The 18976-nt window shown below is 40.5% G+C and overlaps 1 protein-coding gene across 2 annotated transcripts in view; it reads left to right on the top strand.

The window, feature by feature from the left end:
- Positions 1-387: 387 nt before the first annotated feature.
- Positions 388-18976, top strand: part of fnbp1l (formin binding protein 1-like) — a 93784-nt gene continuing 75195 nt past the window's right edge. For both annotated transcript variants that reach the window (XM_088599020.1, XM_088599019.1), the window contains exon 1: positions 388-795. In XM_088599020.1, the coding sequence (XP_088455146.1) occupies positions 772-795 (24 nt within the window). In that variant the 5' untranslated portion in view covers positions 388-771. The remainder of the gene's footprint in view (positions 796-18976) is intronic.

The following is an 18976-nucleotide window of genomic DNA, read 5'->3' as shown; positions in this document are numbered from 1 at the left end:
CTTTTCAGGATTGAAAAGGTTCAGTTATTTTTTACGGTTAAGGTCTAATTGCAATTAGCTACCAGCAACAACTAAACAATATACGTGTGGGCAGAATTGCCTCTTCTGGTTTGTAACCTTATTTTATGATGTATCCTCCTGCACACAACATTTGGTAGTTCGTGTTGTAGCTTCCTGTTAAACCCCAATTTATTCCCTCTCCATTTAATTACAAAAAAATTAAAAGCTATCGTTCTTACAACCGAAGAAGGCTCCACAGCCGAAACGTCGTGTTTTCTTTCTTCTCTTCTCAGCATGGAATAAACCTATTACTTGTTCCTTTGTAGCCTACGCACGCTGACGTAGCTACCCACCTGAACTACATTCAAACCATGTCTTCTTGCACTGGATAACTACAGTACTCTTCCTGTCTTCTCAAAAAAGATAAAAGGAAAAAATGACGTATTTCCTCATTACTGTTAAGCAATATGTTATCTAACGATTACGATTACTACTGCTAACGATTACTGATAAACTATCAATTGGCTTTAACGATCAATCCGAAGAAACCCGGACCTCCCTTTCCCTGTGTCCTCCAAGATCCCAACTTCCTCTGCGAGCGGTGAATCAGACACACGGCTCCGCTGAGCTGGAGTAGAGCGAGGAGCGCTGAGGAAACGAGACGAGAAGAGGGCGCAGACGAGGCAGGCAGTGGGAGACTAGCTTGGGAGACTTTCAGCTGGGGGAACGAATTACAGTCTAGGAGGTTTGACACAAGAGGAGCAAACAGCAATGAGTTGGGGAACGGAGCTTTGGGTGAGTGTGTGAGTTTTTTTTTAACATGTTTTAGGCAGATTGCCTTTTTTCCCAGCTCGAGAAATGCCACTCGAGTGCACTGGGGCAGAGGTGCCTGCAATGCTTTCTGTGTACCGTGAATAGCACCGTGACAGTGCACGCAACGAGCACCTTTACCTAGGACACCGTAAACAATAGGCGATTCCAGGAAAATACGTTTCGCTGGCTGTTCGGGGGGAAGGGGTTGTTTGATGTTTTGCGTGCTGTTTTATTAAACAAAAGAGGACTGCATCACGTATAGCATATCTGGCATGGGTGTCACGTTTTTTGAAAGAGTTTCTTTTTGTTCGGAATCCTGTCGCCGTCCAAAGGGCCATATTCACACCCAGATTCGTACAGAAAGGGGGTGGAGGCTCTCGCTTATTTTCATAAACCTATTCTTCGGACGTTGTCCAGAATAGATGGAAGACAGTATGCGTTCACGTTGCTTATAAGTGCTTTAACTACGTGTCGTTAACTGTGTTCTATTGTGTGTTTTGGCGATTCGTTGAACTATCGTTTGGTAGGTGATTCGATTGCGCAAGGATGATACAACAATGCATTGCTGGAGCCTTGAGAGCAAACACTTCGTTAACACTATAACAACTAGCAGTCTTACCAACACAATGGGTGAACATCAGCCACATGTGTTTCCGATGTGTTCATGTGGATTTCGAGCCTTATCCCACTGCTCCCAGATTAGGTAACGCATTTGAGCTAATGAGCATTGTCCTGTCTGATACGGATGAATGGTATTGGAATAAGACCCCCCCCCCCAAAAAAAAAAATACTCCTCCAGCTACAAAGTTGTTGCTTTCGAAGCGTTTTGTGATCCCCTCTTTTCATGATGAAGAACGTGTTTTTTTGTTCGCCTTCCTGAATCGTCGGGGGGAAAATACTGAGAACGGTCTGAATAAGGTTATGGTTGGGGTGTTGCCCACAAACGATCCCCAGTTCAGGTTCATAATATCCTTACCTGACATTTGCTCAGAAGACTGTATAGATCTTGTCGCAAAGTAACATGAGAATGGAAACATATTAGAACATGCTAGTGAAGGAGGCAAGCGGTTGCAGACCTAATGGTGTGGCTTGTGTTAGGATTCATTAGGTTTAAAAGACGTCTGTTGTAAGGAGTCGTTTTCTTCACACCCCGGTGACATTGCAACTGTGGCGATCCATTGTAATTGGTATTAGATTGTGGGGAAATTGTAGCACCTTCATTCATGTATTTTGGATGTAGTTGGTTTGGAATGCAAGCCGGTGGTTTGCTACAGTTAGTGGAAAAACCCTCTAGCACTGTATTATTAATTCCTTAGACATTTTTGAGACTGGCAAATTGCATGCCTTCATCTCCGCATCCACTAATGAACCTTCTCTTTGGTGAGTCCTGCTCTCTGGAATGATGACAAAAGAATTCCGAACGACTTCTGGTATACTTAAGCTTAACATTCGTTTTCCATGGGAATCTTAGCTTTCTATATATCATTTGACTTGAGCCATTCCTGAAAAGTACTTGAACTGAATGAAACCAGAAAATGCTGTGCAGATGCTTCTTGAATTCTGAGGTTAAAGGTGTGTGTGGTGGTGGGTGGGTTCTGGGTTTTGTAGTTTTGTCATTTTCACTTTAAGAAAAAGACACAAAAAAGCAAAACAGGTTAAAACGGAACGTCTGGTCTGTTTTCCAGAAAACAACTTTTTCATTTTGCCAGGGCTAGCAGATCTTGTTTTTGATCTTGGAGCTGTGAATAATAAACCTGTGATGAAAGCCCACTGGCTTCATGTGTTCTACAAATAGATTTTGCAGGCACGGGGGAAACAGCAGCAAGCGAGCATACTGAAATGAGCCAAAGAAAGAACCGAAATGGGGGAAAAAAAACTGGAAATTCAGAGATCAAGTTAGCTTTCTGCTGTATCAGGTTCAAAGCAGCTCCAGGAGATGTTCTTCAAAGTGGTGTAATTTCTTTAACAGGCATATGTAATGCTGCAGGCTTATAGGAGGATGAAGAGTTTTCTTTCACAGACTTGCATCCCATGGCAGTTGCAGGTTAAGGAAGCACATTGCACTTCTTGAGTTTTAGCTCTGTTTTAAAGGTAGGCTAACTGTGCCATTCCTTTCTCCAGGAAAGCAGAGCTTGTGGCTTTAGGTTAGAGCACAGACATTTCTAGGTGTCCTCTTGTACGGACTGGAACAGTACCTACAGGTACCTACTGTAGTGAGCGAATGAACGTGAGGTCCCACACCTAGTTGAATCCAAAGCCAGCTCCATGCTCGTCAAGATGTTTGGGGAGCAGCATTATTTGTTTGAAGCAGGTGTTGCACAGCACTGGAGACAACACGCAAAGGAGGAGAGTGTGTTCAGCCACCTAATGAAGTGAAAAGTTAACTTGCAGCATTTGAAGTTTAAGCATAAACTGAAAAAAAATGTCCTGCAAATAACGAAGTGTGAAAAGGCATGACCATTCTGTGACATAAATTCTACAACATTTTACACATCATATAACAATGCTATTAGACTATTATTAAAAGAAAAGTTACAATGTTAGGGCACCAACTGGGAACTGCTGATCTTCTATTGAACGGTATTTTTTTTAGTAAAGTAATTTTTCAAAGGTGGCGCAGTGGTTAGCATCGCTGTCTCATGCGGTAGCTCAGTGGCCCTTGGTTCAGTTTCAGACCTGGGGTGCTATCTGTGTGGGGTTTGTATGTTCTCCCGTTGTTCAATTTCTTCTGGGTGCTCCAGTTTCCTCCCACAGTCCAAAGAAACACATAGATTAATAGGCTCTTGGGAAAATTTGCCCTAGGTGCAAGTGTGTGCATATCTCCGTTTGTCTGCCCTGCAATGGAATGGCATCCTGTCCAGGGTGTTCCCTGCCCTGTGCCCGTGTTGTGCCAGGAGAGGCTCTGGCTCCCTTGCGACCCTGAATTTGAAGTAAATGGATGGATTTCTTAAACGGTCAAACCATCTTTCAAATTCTATACTCTAATGTACAGTACACCCAATCAAATTGCATATGAACAATATTACTCGGAAATTAGCCTTTTCAGAATTATGTGTGTTGTCATTTGTTTTAAGATAAGATCACTTTATTGGCCATATACAATTTCTTGTATTAGGAATTTGTCTTTTTCACACACCCCAGCTTGCTCTCCATGAGTCACACAGACAGGGAGAGAAGCTTGGGGTCAGAGCGCAGGGTCAGCCATTTATACAGCACCCCTGGAGCAGTTGGGGTTAAGGGCCTTGCTCAGGGGCCCAACAGAGTAGGATTCCTCTGCCGGCCGTGGGATACGAACCGGCAACCTTCCTGCCACAAGCACAGATGCTTAGTCACAGAGCCTATGTCCCATCATCCCCGCATATTACACTTAATGTTATGCCTCTGCATTAAAATGGCGATAACTTCATTTTAACTGCTATTTTGCAGTCGGAAAACACCCTTTTTTATTGGGGGGGGGGGGGGGGGGTCTGTTCACTTGTGAAATGTGATTGAGAATTTTGTGTTTCTGAGTAGCGTCAATAGTGGAAATGATTTGTTAGATTCCAGGTTCAGCCTCCTATTCCAGCCAGCACCAGTTCAAGCTGGTGAGGTGTCATTCACTGGGTCAAATAGAGCACTATTGACAAAGCCCTGCCCATGTTGAGCGGGTATGCTCATCTGCCCTCATCTGTAGCTACCCCCATGACCTATCGTGGTCCGACAGTCTTTACTCTGTTGTCGGTTGAGAATTGCATTAGCTGCCCTCCATTTTGATTCTAACTCTGCTGGAGTCTCTGCGGGACTCGCAGATTGAAAAATGGCGGATACCACTGGGGCCCTTTAATGTGGAAGCACTTGTGGTCCTTATTCACTTACGAGGGTGTTAGTCGTGATTAGTGTTCCCACACTGGGGGGGGGGGGGGGCATTTGGGCAGGTGAGCTGTATAAGAGTATCATTTCTAATATATCTGGTAAAAGTATCATTATAAATGTTAAGTAATCCCCTTTAATACATTTTTTATAATAATAGTATTTTTTTTTTAACTGGCATACGGTCAGAAAAAATCTGTTTTGTACATTAAAAATGGGTCTTCCAGGGTCACCCTTAGATGACATCCGTTTAGCTGGACAAATAAAAAAAAACCTTGAAGGATCCTAGGAAATCTGCTTCTGGTATGTTTTGGTCCTTGTTTCGGTGTTGATACTTGAGCAGTCTTTCAGGAACTATCGTGCTAATAATTGTGATAGCAATTTAAGAAATAATGGATATGAATTGCAGCATTAGTATATTCACTGCAGTGTTTAAATTGGCCAGCCCTGAGCAACTGACTGCTCAGCCTGGACAGTGGTGGGGATTAGTGCTTTCCAGCAATTCCTCTCAGATCCTTGGGATTATCTAGCTAATCGTCTGGGTGCGGGCACAAAGCTTTTCTCTTTGACGGTGTACTGAGCAAACATTCCTTGTATTTTTGTGTTCATGATTGGAGACTGAAGTCTTGGATGTGATGTCAGAATCATTGCTCGGCTCTGTGAAGCACAGTAGTTGCACACTAACTATAATTTCATTTCGTGTTGCATCATGGTAAAAAATAGGTGGAAACTTGTGTAATTTCATTACTACACTGTAGTGAGATAATTCTGTCTGGTTTAAGGTACAGTACCTATTAAACATGATTATTGTATTTCCTGTGACGTGCAAGACCAGCTTTAGATCGGTACTTAAAGCTTACAGATGAATCTGTGCACATGGTAACTCAACAGACTCATCGCACACTGGACAGATTTGGCTCCAGCAGCTCTTTTGGTTGGGAATGTGGTTTGAATCCTGTGAACCATTTTTGGAAATGGACAAACTGATAGTAAAAGCCTGATTCATATTTTGTGCTTGAACCGTTTTTTTGTAGTTGGCTGATAGTTCATTAGCCTTTGAATTGGTAGTCTCCGTTAAGATGAAGACTCTGAAATCACTGCAGTGTGTGATGTGGAAGAGCATTGAAACATTAAGTTTAATCTCGTTTAATATTGGTAGGTAGGTACTTTATTAATCCCATGTGGGAAATTCAAGTGCTACAGCAGCCAGGCACAATCAACACAGTACAGTAAAATGTAATACAATACAGTAAATTTTAACAAATTGGATAAAGAATTACATACAAAACAGAAAAAGCACACACAAAAAGAAGTATGGATATACTGAACACAAGGAAGATGCAGTATAGATATTGCACACTCCCAAGCATATTGCATAGAGTAGGTAACAGTTGCAACTATTGCACAGTTGTGAATAATAAATAAATTGCCCATTCCACTTCCACGTATTGCACTTCTATAAACCAGATGTAGACAGAACACCATACCATGGTTGTCTGGGCAGGGGCAGCACTGACCTGTTGTGACACCATACCTGTACACCTGAAACCAGATTCCTCTTGTTGTCTGGGCAGATTGCCTTATTCCTCCTGAAGTCCACCATCAACTCCTTGGTCTTTGCCATGTTGATCTGCAGGTGGTTCTCCTCACACCACTCCACAAAGCTGCTGACCAGTCCTCTGTACTCCATCTCCAGCTCACCCTCAATACATCCCACAATTTCCGAGCCATCTGGGAAACTGCATCTCCTCCAGTTTCCTTCCTAGCAGTATGGGCTGTATAGTGTTGTAGGCACTGGAGAAATCAAGTGTAGGAGGGTCTTATAATCCCATCTCCAAAGTGTTGTTGGTGTTACTAAATATGAGGACATTCTGGGATAAACTAATGTGCTTTAATGCATTTATGTTTTGAGTATTTGAAAATGTCTTGAACTGCCATCAAATATGCATGTAAATCTGTTTTTTTAACAGTCTAACAGTATTTTACCAAAATGTATCTAATACTGCCAGCAAAGTGGTTTCGAAAAGCAGAACGATGTTAATGTCAGTGATGAATTTGTGATGAACACCTGATTTTGTCATGGTACAATGGGGTTGGGGTTGACTTGGTTTTTAATGGGCGTATTATCCTTGTGGAGAGGCTTTAATGAAAACAGTGTTCAACAATGTCAAGCTTTCCAGTAAAGTTGCCGGTACTATACTTCTGCATGAATCAGTAAGATCAGTTGACATCTGTCTCCGTCTTAATGGCTTTGAATGTGAATAATTAATCACAAAGTTCACCAAGAAGATTACATTTATTACAGACTATTTGCTGTCATGCTACATGGTTATACAATAAAGACAGTTCTGTTGGAAAGAGTATTATTTCCAACATCTTGCAAACGTTATGTTGCTGTATCTTTTCAGAGTGAGGGGGGTGAAGCCATAGATTTTTCATAGTCCACCCTGTGACAGTGAATTAGTAAACACAATTACCATTCACATAACTAGCTCTTGGCTTGATTCCCGACTTGTTTATTCCTGAATTTGGGAATTAGAACAACGTAGCCAGGCTAGAGAAATACATATATTAATTTTAAATAAACTTTGAGCTGCTTCAGGCAAACTCTTAAACACGAAGGGAGGTACAACAGGAAGGTACAATTCTACAAAGCGCCCAATGAGCACGCAGCAGAGCAGTGGGAGCTGTCATTTTTTTGCTGGATTCTGCAGAATAAGATGTTACTGTAAACAACAGGCTGGATATTTTTAAATTGAACTGTAGAAATGCCAGACTGTACATTAGTGATATTGAGGTGTGTTGTTGTAGTTGGAGGTGAGCAGACATTTATGAAATCATAATTATTAGACAGAATAGTGAGACTTTAAAGTATGGGGTTAATAATGAATTTGGAGCCGTTAGTGATGATAATATAATTAAAATTTCAAGGTCTTCAGAAATGTGAGGGAATGCTCGAGTGATGATAATATAATTAAAATTTCAAGGTCTTCAGAAATGTGAGGGAATGCTCGAGGTGGACAGATGTGAGCAACATGTGCTGTTCAGTCTGAATTTGTTTGCAGCCATTACTTTAAGGTGCTACTCAAATAACATCTCTATAAGATCTAACACAAGTAATGATAAATATGTGCATTATGCACCTATTTCTTTTCTTCTACATTAATGTGCGCTGAGCTTTTTTAAAGAATCTTGTATTTAAAGTCTAAATTGTGTCCCGCCTATGTGTGGAGCTTCAGAGGTAAGGTTTGTTGTTTGTGTAAGAAGTGCACTTCTGCAAAACGTACATACTTGCAAAATATATAGAACATGGTCGTTGGCCGTTGAATTCAGAGCATTCATTCAAAATTCGGTCCAGGTAAATGTGGTTCAGGTGATGGAAAAAGTTATTTCTTCCACTTTTTCTTTCCACATTTTGTTCACTGGTAATGGGTGAGCAAACTGGATTGTTAATTAATCTTTACCGCAATCTCTGAATTTGCTATATATCCCCAAACTGTGCAATGTCTTTTGTTTTCTAAAATACTAAAGCTTTTGTAAGGAAGTCCTATTTTTCATTGGGAAAACATACAAGAGATTTACACACAAGAGGGGCATCCACCACTGAATTGTAACACCCACCTGAGCGGTGTACAGAACATTTAGCAAAGCCGGACTGTATACAAGTCAGCTCAGGGTACAAGGTTCTAAATACTGCATTTTGGTTTGTGCTGAAACCCTTCTGTTAATGGAATACATCTTAGAACTGGCGCAGCTGCCAAGTAAAAATTCCCAGTCCCAATAGTGCTCTCCAGTGGGCAAGGTGCAGGAAGCTTATTGGAAAGCAGATAGTTGCTATGAAGTGGCACATTAAGAATTTGTGGTTGACTGGGAGCTTAGAGTGTGTCTTTAATCAGCCCTTACAGCTCACAAAAATGAGGTGTCCTACATGGCCAGGGAAGCCGAATTCTGTGTGGGCTTTATGCGTTTTAAGGACGTTAGCATTGGCACCCTGTACTGTATCTAAAGCAAACAAAATTATCTAAAAACGTAAGTGAATTTCAGATTAACCTTCTTTAAAGGGGAACTGCTATGCTATTTTTATATTTCTGGGTTAGAAAGAGTCTCCATTGTTGAGAGCACTTCAGATGCACACGGTAATGTGTAAAACCTTCAATTTACCTCACAAAGTAGACAGTATTTGCAGGTACGCTATGTTATGGTCATTGTCTGTGAATCAGAATGAGGCCACAAAACTTCTGGTGATGTGAACCGACCCTATTACATTGTAAACAAGCAGGCTTGTGAATACATCCCTTTCAATCCAATAGAAGTATTGCTCCTGAGTTTGAGACGGGTTTGCCAACAAATACTGCTCGTTAACACTGCCTGCATTACAATGGCTAGTGAGCAGGAAGGGCCGGTTTCTCGCAAACTCTCACTTGCCCATGGCAAGACCAGAGGTTTACAGCAACACAGTGATTTTGTGCTTAATTCAGAATTTGTCAAATTTTGCGATACCTTCAATTAATGTATTTAGCTACGGAGATTTAATTACCAGTCTGAGAAATTGGGACTACAGTTCCCCTTAATTTTTGCAGGTGGTAGCTCTATGAGACTTCCCTGGAAACTAATGCCCCGCATTTAAATAAATCCAACAGGAAAGAGCTGAAATATTTGGTGCTTTAAAATTGAATATTCCTTTTCTTGTTTTAGAGTTCCAAATATTCCCGCAGCCAGTACTTAACAGCAGCAACTGTACACTCATGGTTTAATTTTTAGGCTAATGCTCAGTAAGAACAGAGGACAGTGCATATAGCACTCCTGGTTTTTGTAAAACATTGAAAAACTGCTCTCCTTCTTGATATCTGACACCACAACAGTGTCCATTATCACATGATATGGCATAATATAACAAGACACACTGTGTTCTGAAAATATTTTGCCAGAAAGGAACAAAATATTCTGCAACATTTTCTAAGGCTTGTATAAGTAAAAGCTTTACTATCTGGCTTTTGGCTAACCAGAATCTTCTGATCTGCGTTTTCTTCATTAGCCCTTAGAAAATCAGCCTTTACCGAAAATATAACAGAAATATTCTCTCAAAATATTTACGCATCCGATATCCTACGTGTGGCCTCGCTCATGTTCTGCGTTGCCTTGTCTAGATATCTTCTATTAAGTGTGTGCTGTCTAGAATGACTGCCGCTGTGAGTTTGCAGTGTTAGTCATGGCTGAGAAGTGTCCTGATGATGTAAAAAGCAGGCCGACAATAGGAATTAAATTATGTTAAGTTCTGTTAAATAACATTTACTATGGTCTTTGGGTGAGTTTTATTATTAAGGCACCCCAATAACAATATATTGGGGGTATTACATAATATATTTTATATTCCAGTACTGTACCCAATAAGAATGCATTCTGACTTATGTATTGTTGTTTGGAACATTAGTGTTATTATGTGATAACATACTTAAGTTTTGACTGTCGTACTTGACTGTCTGGCTCCACTCAGTCCTCAGAGATGTTGGGAAGTAACTGCGGTAATGTGGTAATTATATTTTCAAAATAACACTTCCCTATCCTTTCTTAAATTTAATAGTGGATTTCTGTTGCAATGCCTTAAGGATCCTGTTTCTTGATTCTTTCTGCCAGTAAGGGGAAAGGTAACATGTGGACACACCTTTCTTCCCTCACTTACATCTGGATTGCCTCTATAGTCCCCTGGGATTGTATTTAATCATTAAGCACTTCATTCTTTGCTGTTAAGTGAATGATGACTCTTTGTTGTTTAATACTTAAATACATAACATTAATATTTGAATTCCTGTCTTTCATATCATCATCATTACGAAATTATTCCCCAGATTTGTTTTTGTCCTCCTTGTCTGACCAAGTCGGAAAGCATCTAAGAAGAAGGGATTGTTACTTCTTGCGCTTACAAGTTGACTCTGATGTGCCGCAGGTTGGTGTATACTTTCGCGTCTTTGCACTTGGCCATGAAATCGGTGTTCCAGAAACATGAAGGAACTGATGCCATGCCTACAGCTGGGCACAGCGCCACTGAACATGAGAGCTTCCATTCATAGCGTTTACCTGCATGCTGATCTGAACACATCCTCACATTCATACCTGGGCCAGCGGTTATTGGATAGTGCCAGTGTGTTGAGTTTTGGGCCGTGAATTGAACTGGTGTCTAAGATGAGGCCAGTCTGCTCCGCTCTTGACCTGCAAAACCACAGTTCGTCACACTGAAAGCTGATAGCCCTGAAAGACTGCTAGAGAAAGTCTCAGCTCCACTCAGCTCTAAAGATATAAAAAAAATAAAAAAAGATGAATTCTGCATAAGAGATGCAGCACTGGAAAAGCTGATACTGTCTTTAGAGATATGCAGTGGACCTACATACTGCTAAGTAGTGGTCTATTGTCACATATTAAAATGTTGTACAGTTATGAGGAGTAGTGACTGTTACTTATAGGACAGACTTTAAAATTCCCTTGTTGACCTAACTGGTGCTGCATGGTCTATCTCCTTTGTACCTTTGAGAGTTACTATCCTCACATGTACTAGTAAACTCGCTTAATTCTGCTGGTTCTAGGCTCCTCAATGTTACAAGGATCTTGGATTGCTACAAGGGGATTGAGCCTTTTCGCCTATAGTCTCTAATCTTTGGAATACTCTTCTTGACCAAATTAAAGACCTCTGAGGGTTTTAAATCTCGACTCAAACCTTCAGTTCCTTAATCTATTTCCTTCTTTTATTTTCACATTAATACAGTGTATTATTTACCGGACTTCTTTTTTATATGTTCTGATGGGTAGCTGCGTCAGCATGCGTAGGCTGCAAAGGAACAAGTAATAGGTTTATTCCACGCTGAAATGAGAAGAAAGAAAACACAGCCTTGAAGGCTCCATGGCTGAAACGTTGTGTTTTCTTTCTTCTCTTTTCAGCATGGAATAAACGTACTACTTGTTCTTTTTTATATGTATAATTTATATAAAGGGCCTTGAGAATCTCCGATTTGAAAGGTACTATGTAAGAATAAAGGTGAAATTACTCTTGCTCCGGCAATATTTCTTCTAAAAAATGTTTCCCTGAGGTTAAATAACCTCTGAAACAAATTGCAGAATTGCTTTAATGTTAACATAACACACCGACATTGACTGGAGAGTGTGTTACATTGTGAAGTGGGGCTTTCCAAACTGCACACAGTTTTATAAGGGCTATGAATTTCTGGCCACATTATCTGGGATAATGATGTTTAGTCGGGAGTTCAACCTGGTGAGGATGGGATTGGGTTCATTGGGGGCAGCAGGGGTGTGAGAATAGGAAACGTGGAGCTAACGGAGCTGGGAAGCGTTTATTTTTAGCCCAGAGAAACGTGGAGATAGTCAGCCTTTTGGTTGGACTCTGGAGTTCTTGTTCAAATAGTCCCTCAGCCTCTTACTCCAGGGAAAACAGAACAGCTTTGGGAATCATGGCTGGAGTCCCACACATTGCTGACAACAATGGGGAGCTGGCGTTTGAATTGTTAGCAAAATAAACCTAATAGAGGAAGTGTTATAAATTTCATAGACACCCAGCTGTTTTTAACTACTAAAATCTTTTTTTCCACAGAGGAATTTTATGGAAATGTTTGTCACAGCAACATTTCATATATTTGGTCCCATGGACACTTTTCAAGTTGTTGCTTTAAACCTTGCAAACATAACTCTTTGAAATAGTTTAATATTTGTTATATACAGAAGCTACTCCAAACTCAAACCAAACAAAGTAAATAGATAAACTGTTAAATATGGAAATAATCATGGTTCATGGTTGCTTAAGTATTCAGACCCTTTGCTGTGGCAAACCTGAATTAATTTCGGTGCACACTATTACTTTACCAAGCCACTCGATTAGTTCAGAGACCTCTATTTGTATGCAATATACACCTGTGTCAGTAAGGTCTCTCAGTCAGGTAGTGTATATCAAGCAAAGATTCAACCATGAAGACCAAGGAACTTTCAAAACAATCTTGAATAATTATTTTTAGAGACACAGATCAGGAAAATGGTATAAAAAATGTCCAAAAACTTGAATATCTTTTTGAACATGGTGGAGTCAATTGTTAAGAAGTGGACAGCAAGCTAGGCAGCCCTCTAAGATGAGCAGCTGGTCAAAGAGGAAATTGTCTAAGGATTTCATTGTGAGCTGCAAAGTTCAATGATTAAGTTAGGGGAAAGAGCCCCAGTCACTCCACACCAATGAGTGAATGACACTCAAATGTGTCTTGTAAGGAAGTGAAAAAAATCTCATGTGGGGTTTACAACGAAACGACACTGAAAGGTTTGGTGAAGGATTTTGTAATCATAAAAGACAAAATTGGAACTTTCTGAACTAAATGCAAAGTGTTAAACAATCTAAATCTACATAATGCCTTAGTCAGTCAACACCATCCCTTCTGTCAAGCATGGCAGCAACAGCAATATGTTGTCAGTATGAATGAGGGTCCAGGTATGGATGTGAAGATGTAGTTTTGCTTCTCATCAGCAGGGACTGGGAAACTTGTCAAGACCGATGGGAACACAGATGTCGAAAAGCGTCTTCATAGACGGGGAGAATGGAATGAGATTTTTAGAGAGATATGGTTTTCCAGATCATATCTTTTACCACGTGTCAGTTTTCAAAAAACACTTCAGCTTTGAAAACAGCTTCTTTGTTAAATTGTCCAGCCTGTTATGTCAAAGGGAATGTGATTCCTGAGGTATTAGATGTACAAAGAAAAGATGAGAATTATTTTTTATCAATTTTTTTATGTAGAACAGCTGCTTATTCTGAACTGTTGCAACCTGTTTCACGTGGTAGCTTTTTCTCTGCCAAAAAAAAACAGGAACAGAAAAATAGTGGTAAACCTGTAACCATTATTTAAGATGAGCTGCAGTCAGCATGCTGATGAAAATATATTTAATAAACCTTGTATATATGTACAGGGAGTAGGCTTTTGTGTTTCCAATAGGTGATTTAATCTCCTTTGTTTGCAGGGTGTCATAGCAGGGTTTCTCTTATCTCTATGTGCCTTGAAGCCACAAGTGAACTTCCTAGAGAGAAATTCATCTCGGTTTCTTATGTGATTTTGAGTGAGCAGGTTTTTTTTTCCCCCCCACTCAGGGAAAGCTTAGATGAAAGGTTTGTCCTGTGCTAGTGCCGTGTGCCAAAGAAACATGAAAGTGAAGGTGTTTTGAACAATGGTTGTCCAGACATTCCTAGAAATGATTGGCTTGTGAACAAAGATTAGAAACATCCAGGAAAAACTGTGCCTCGCCTCATCAGGGCCAAGTTTCGTTGACTTTCTTATTGCACAAGTATTCTGGTTGCTTAACTTAGGCCTTATAGTAATTCCACTAGTAAAAAGATGGTACCACTGCACTCTGGGAGCCTTGCAACAGGGGTTTGGTGGGAACATTTTAAATCTGAGCTACGGAATTCTTCTCCTAGAATCTGGAAAAGAAGAAGCACTGAGCCTTGATTTCAGATAGTTCAATTAATGAAATCCTGACGACTTGGCGAAGGACGCCTGGCTGTCGTCTCTGGACACTTCTGATGAAGGGGGTGTGCTGCTCGCCCTCCCCATTCCTCTCCCTGCGTGTACCCGGGCGGACGTCTCCAATTTAACTGTTGCCGTGGAGGAGGAAGTGAGCAGGGGGTTGTCAGGAGACGCAGTTTCCCATTCCTGCGAGGAGGCGGCGGCTGGCCAATCTCTGTCTGTACTGGCACTCCCATTCCAGATGTCTCAGCGTTATCACACTGCTTCCAGCCTGCGAGCGTGCGACCTTCAGACACCACTCACTGAAACCAAATGAAAGGATAACCTTTTAACATCTCAGCCGCACTCTTCCGCGAATCCTGTAGTATCACTGTGCTCTTCTAGTTTAGTCATTCGCTTCTATTTATCAGGACTACTCTCTGCTGATAACAGCTCAAAAGCTTTGAAAAGGCTTGTAAGGAAAAGCTGCCTCGCTGGAATGCTACCCCCAGGGAATGCAGCCTTTTATTTTGCTTGTTTGTGATTAATTGGGTGCAGCTTACTTAACCAAAGTGTCCTTCATTTTTCTTGTCAGATTTTTTCTCTCTTAAATCATCCTTCTTTTTAAAGACTGTTTAAGTTGGTTTATTGCAACCAAGTGATTGATTACAATACATTCAAAGTGCGTGAAGTGCTGCTGTTACATTCACACTGGTTTCAGGTACAGACTGGAAGCTCTCAGGGCTACTAGGAATGAAGTGACTGTTTTTCCCATGTTTCAGAGGTTCATGTGTGTGTTTCTGGGACACTCTTGTCTGCCATCGCAGTCTGATTAACACTAATCTCAGGCCACCTAGTGCTACATCAGGTGAGGATGGCCAAGATTAGTGCTAATCATGCTCTGGAAGTCTGTGCCTGTTGGTGTTTTGCCCAGCCTGCCATTGGAATGGATTTCAGACTAATTATAAAAACAGCACTCTTTTCTTTAGACTTTTCAATTAGCGTTTTTTATTCAAGCCCATTGAAACAGGCAGGATGGGGTGTACACTACTCCACTGGCCAATAGAATTTGTCATTTCCTGTGTAGTTTTTCTTTTCCATTTATTCTCACTAATTTTTTTTGTTAGGATATTGGGTGCGGACCCTGGGACTAAGGAATAGGGCCATCTTAGTAGGACTTTCACGGAGAAGAGAAGCACTTGCAGAAAAGTATCCTCATCTGCTTGAAGTGAATGATTACAGGTGTCTTAGCGTCTTACTGCTTGGTCCAGCACAGGTTTTATCTTCACTCTGAAAGACTTTGATTGTTGACTCCCATCACCAAGCTAGTTAACCAGAAGATAATTGTTGTAGTAAAATTTAAAGATGTAGAAAATAATTCAAAGATAAAAAATGACTAAAAACCTGTCAACCAAAGGTCCTCAGTGTAGTGTGTATACGGTCAATGACTAGGCTGTCAATGATACTGTCAATGACTTATTGGCGCTGATGCCCTCTGTAACGTCATTAAGGTTATTTATGGTAACTGTGTTCTGTAATAGGAAAGTTTGATCTGATATACGTGTCTTCACCTTGGGGCAAACTGTTGGCATTTCACATTTGTTTTTTGCAGTGCTTTCAGGATGTTTAATGGGTAGAGTGGTTAGGGAGCTCCTGTGGGGTGGATGTGCCCCTTTTTGTTAAGCACTCTGGAGTCTTTCTGTTGAATTAAAACAGACTTGCTAATCCTGGTTTTTAGAACCCCCTCCACTGAATCCTTAGGTTTCATTCCACTGAGCTCTTAAAAACTCAAGATTTTTGGGCTATTAATTAGAAATAGTTTTATTGAGAGTTTTTAACTGTTTTCCGCACTCCATGTTATCAGTAATATACTGCTTAAGGGATGTTGTTGCCAAGAAATTTAGCAAACGGAACTCTGTTGAGTCTGTCCTCAATTTAATTTTGAATAATCGGAAGTGCCTTGGTAGCTGCCTGCCTAACAAAACACACAGGTCTCCAATTAGTGAAACACGCCATTGGGAAAGTAAGCATTCTCAAGTTTTGTGTGAGCCCCAGTTGTTTAAATGCCCGACTTTGGTTACTAACGCATGGAACCAAATGAAGAGAATTCTGAAGCCCAGCACTGGGTACAGGTTAGCGTCTTTTTAAAAACGTTTTCAATGAAAAAGAAAAAACTAAAAGGTTCATCAAGAATCACGGGGTTTCATTAATCAAGAACCGCTCTTGTACGGATACCAGTAGGCTGAGAGGTTCATGAGGTCCAGGCTTGAGAAACCTTGGTTTAAAACCTGAAAGTCAAGAGAAGAAATGGATGAATGTCCTTCTTGTCACCTAAAGGCGATGGCCATATCTACACGTTTGGCATTTTGGAATGTACAGGGTGGTTCCTCTGCCAGCTTGTTGGTGCATACGGCCCAGTTTTCATGCAGATTAAAAGGCCTGTGACAGCTGTGAAGCCATATGCTGTGCAGTAGATTTGGTGGTGGAGGAAATTGAGTCAAATAAGGTGCAGGTATTTTCTCCTTAGGGGACATTGTGATGAGTAGGCCAGAAATTCAGCTTTGAAGTTCTTTAAAACTGTATTTTCATTAATAGACCCCACAGACCCCTCCTTTGCATGTTAAGCAGGAAATGTCTAAGCACAGTGAAGCTGCCTTGCATTCCTGCAAAGCTTCTGCATCCTTGCAATAAACATACGTTCTCTCCCCTTTGATGTGCGAGACCAAACCGCTGAGCACTGCTGTGTTGGAGTCTGCCATTTTCGTGCTTGGCGTTGTCACACAACCATGCATGTTGTCCCTGTGCAAAGAATGTTCATTGCCATAGAGCAGGATTCTGTTAAAAAAAAATTAAACTCAATTTTCTCAAAACAAGGTGGATCTTTTGTGTGTTTGACGTTCATTGGGCGTGCATTGCTTGTATTATCCGCATTCACAAAATCCTGGAAATCTGTGCAATTTATGATGAATTGTACTGTACAGTCAAGAGTCAGATACTGCCAGACGGTATTTTTTTTGGACAAGTGCCTGCGTGCTTTTGTCTGTAACAGTGTTGCAAATGCTTGACTTGCATTTAATGATAGGTAAGAAATTCCACAATAAATAAAATTAGGTTATACCTCACTCCACAAGATTTTGGAAATCCTTGATATGTAGGCAGTTAGGTTCATGCACAGTTCATGTTTTCTGTCTTTTTTTGTTTCCACCATGGTGTGACCTGCCTGCTGTTCCCATCGTATTAGAATCACAGATGCTGTGTTTTTCCTGTTGACGTTCCTCAGAAACACTTCCCTAGGTCTCAGCACATAGATTGCCAATATTCTCATTTGGTAAGAATGTGAGTGTTTATACTGCAGTGTATTACAGTTACCCCTCCCCTTCTTTAAGGAGGTGGGTGGGGACTTGGCTTGGGAAAACATTGAAACCACCTCGAGGGTGATCAAAATTTTCAGTAAATACTAAAGGCATGGGGGAAATTTAGGAATTACAGAGTGCAGTGCTCCACATATATAGGGTGAAACATGGTATTGGAAAGTCAGAGATAAGGAAGAAAAGAAAATCTTTTAAACATTTTTAGGTGTTATGAATAGTCACAGCTGTCAGTTTTAGGTTACTTAGGGGGGAGTATTTAGGCCACACAAGTAAGCCACTGTTGTTAGAGGCCAAAAAGACGATCAACGTTTTAACAGACCTTTTGGATTAATCTTGCATCTTCATTTAAGAAGAGGTACTATTTTTGAAATGTCATTTTCTGATAAAATTATTTTTTTCTTGTAAAAATCTCAGTGCTATCTGTAATACCATTGCATGTTATGCCCCCCTTTTACTGTTCTATCTAAAAGAATTGATCTTAAAATCTCGTCACGTACCTTATTTTTTTGAGTCATCTACAAGCTTCTCAGGCCATTAAAGGATTGAATTCTTTATTGCCTGGGGAAAAAGTCACCTCCTACATTCCAGAGCTTTTTTTTATTTTTCCCTTTGTTTTTGGGATTTTATTGAATATTTATTAAGGGCCTAACTCTTCTTGTACAGTGAGGAAATGCAAAGGTGGAAGGGAGGCATTATCCTGCTACATGTGAACACTGATTCTAACCCTCAGAGTGTTTGAACAGATGTGTTTAGGTGTTATTCAAGGTGAATGCTGCGAGTTTAAAAACAAGTCAAGCAAAGAGGATTTGTCTGCAGTATTCCATACTGTCCCCAGACCTCACGTGTCTTTACTGGTGAATTGTTTCCTGAAGTACACAATTCCTGTTGCTTTTTTCCAGCAATTCAGTTGTAATCCTATTGCTTTGTTTAGCCTATTCTTCATCCTCCGTGAGTTGTGGCTCTTACATTGATTTATAACAACAGGATAACGTACTAAAGACACACTCTTTCTGTTCTTGTGTTTCATGGTGAGGCAGGAACTGGGAATCTGACATGTGAAATGTCTTTATTTCTAACATATAATGGGTTTTTCTTGGATAAATTCCTGCAGGATAAGTAATCATCTATTCATATTCCCTGCCTTTGTTCACCAAAGGCCATAGGTTTGGATCCTGCAGAAGCTGAGACATGAAATATCAGGGATCGTGACTATTATTCTGCTGAAACAAAGCACTAGTCTTTCAATTATATACAGTTAATCAGTTTATGCTGTGACATTGGTACTCTTTTCCACTTAGTGTATTGCATGTTCGAGAAGCGAAAGGGTCATCAATTAATTTAAAAATTCATGTACGATAATGATGTGAATTTTTCCAGCTTTGCCAACTTACATTTCCTTTCAACACTTTGCAAGGAGCTCTGCACTGTTGACGTCGGTTAGGTCACAATGTAATATGT

Source organism: Lepisosteus platostomus, chromosome 11 (genome assembly GCF_059453375.1).
Source record: "Lepisosteus platostomus isolate fLepPlt1 chromosome 11, fLepPlt1.hap1, whole genome shotgun sequence".
NCBI lineage: Eukaryota > Metazoa > Chordata > Actinopteri > Semionotiformes > Lepisosteidae > Lepisosteus > Lepisosteus platostomus.
The sequence above is the reverse complement of the archived record's forward strand: the minus strand, read 5'-3'. Positions and strand labels throughout refer to the sequence as shown.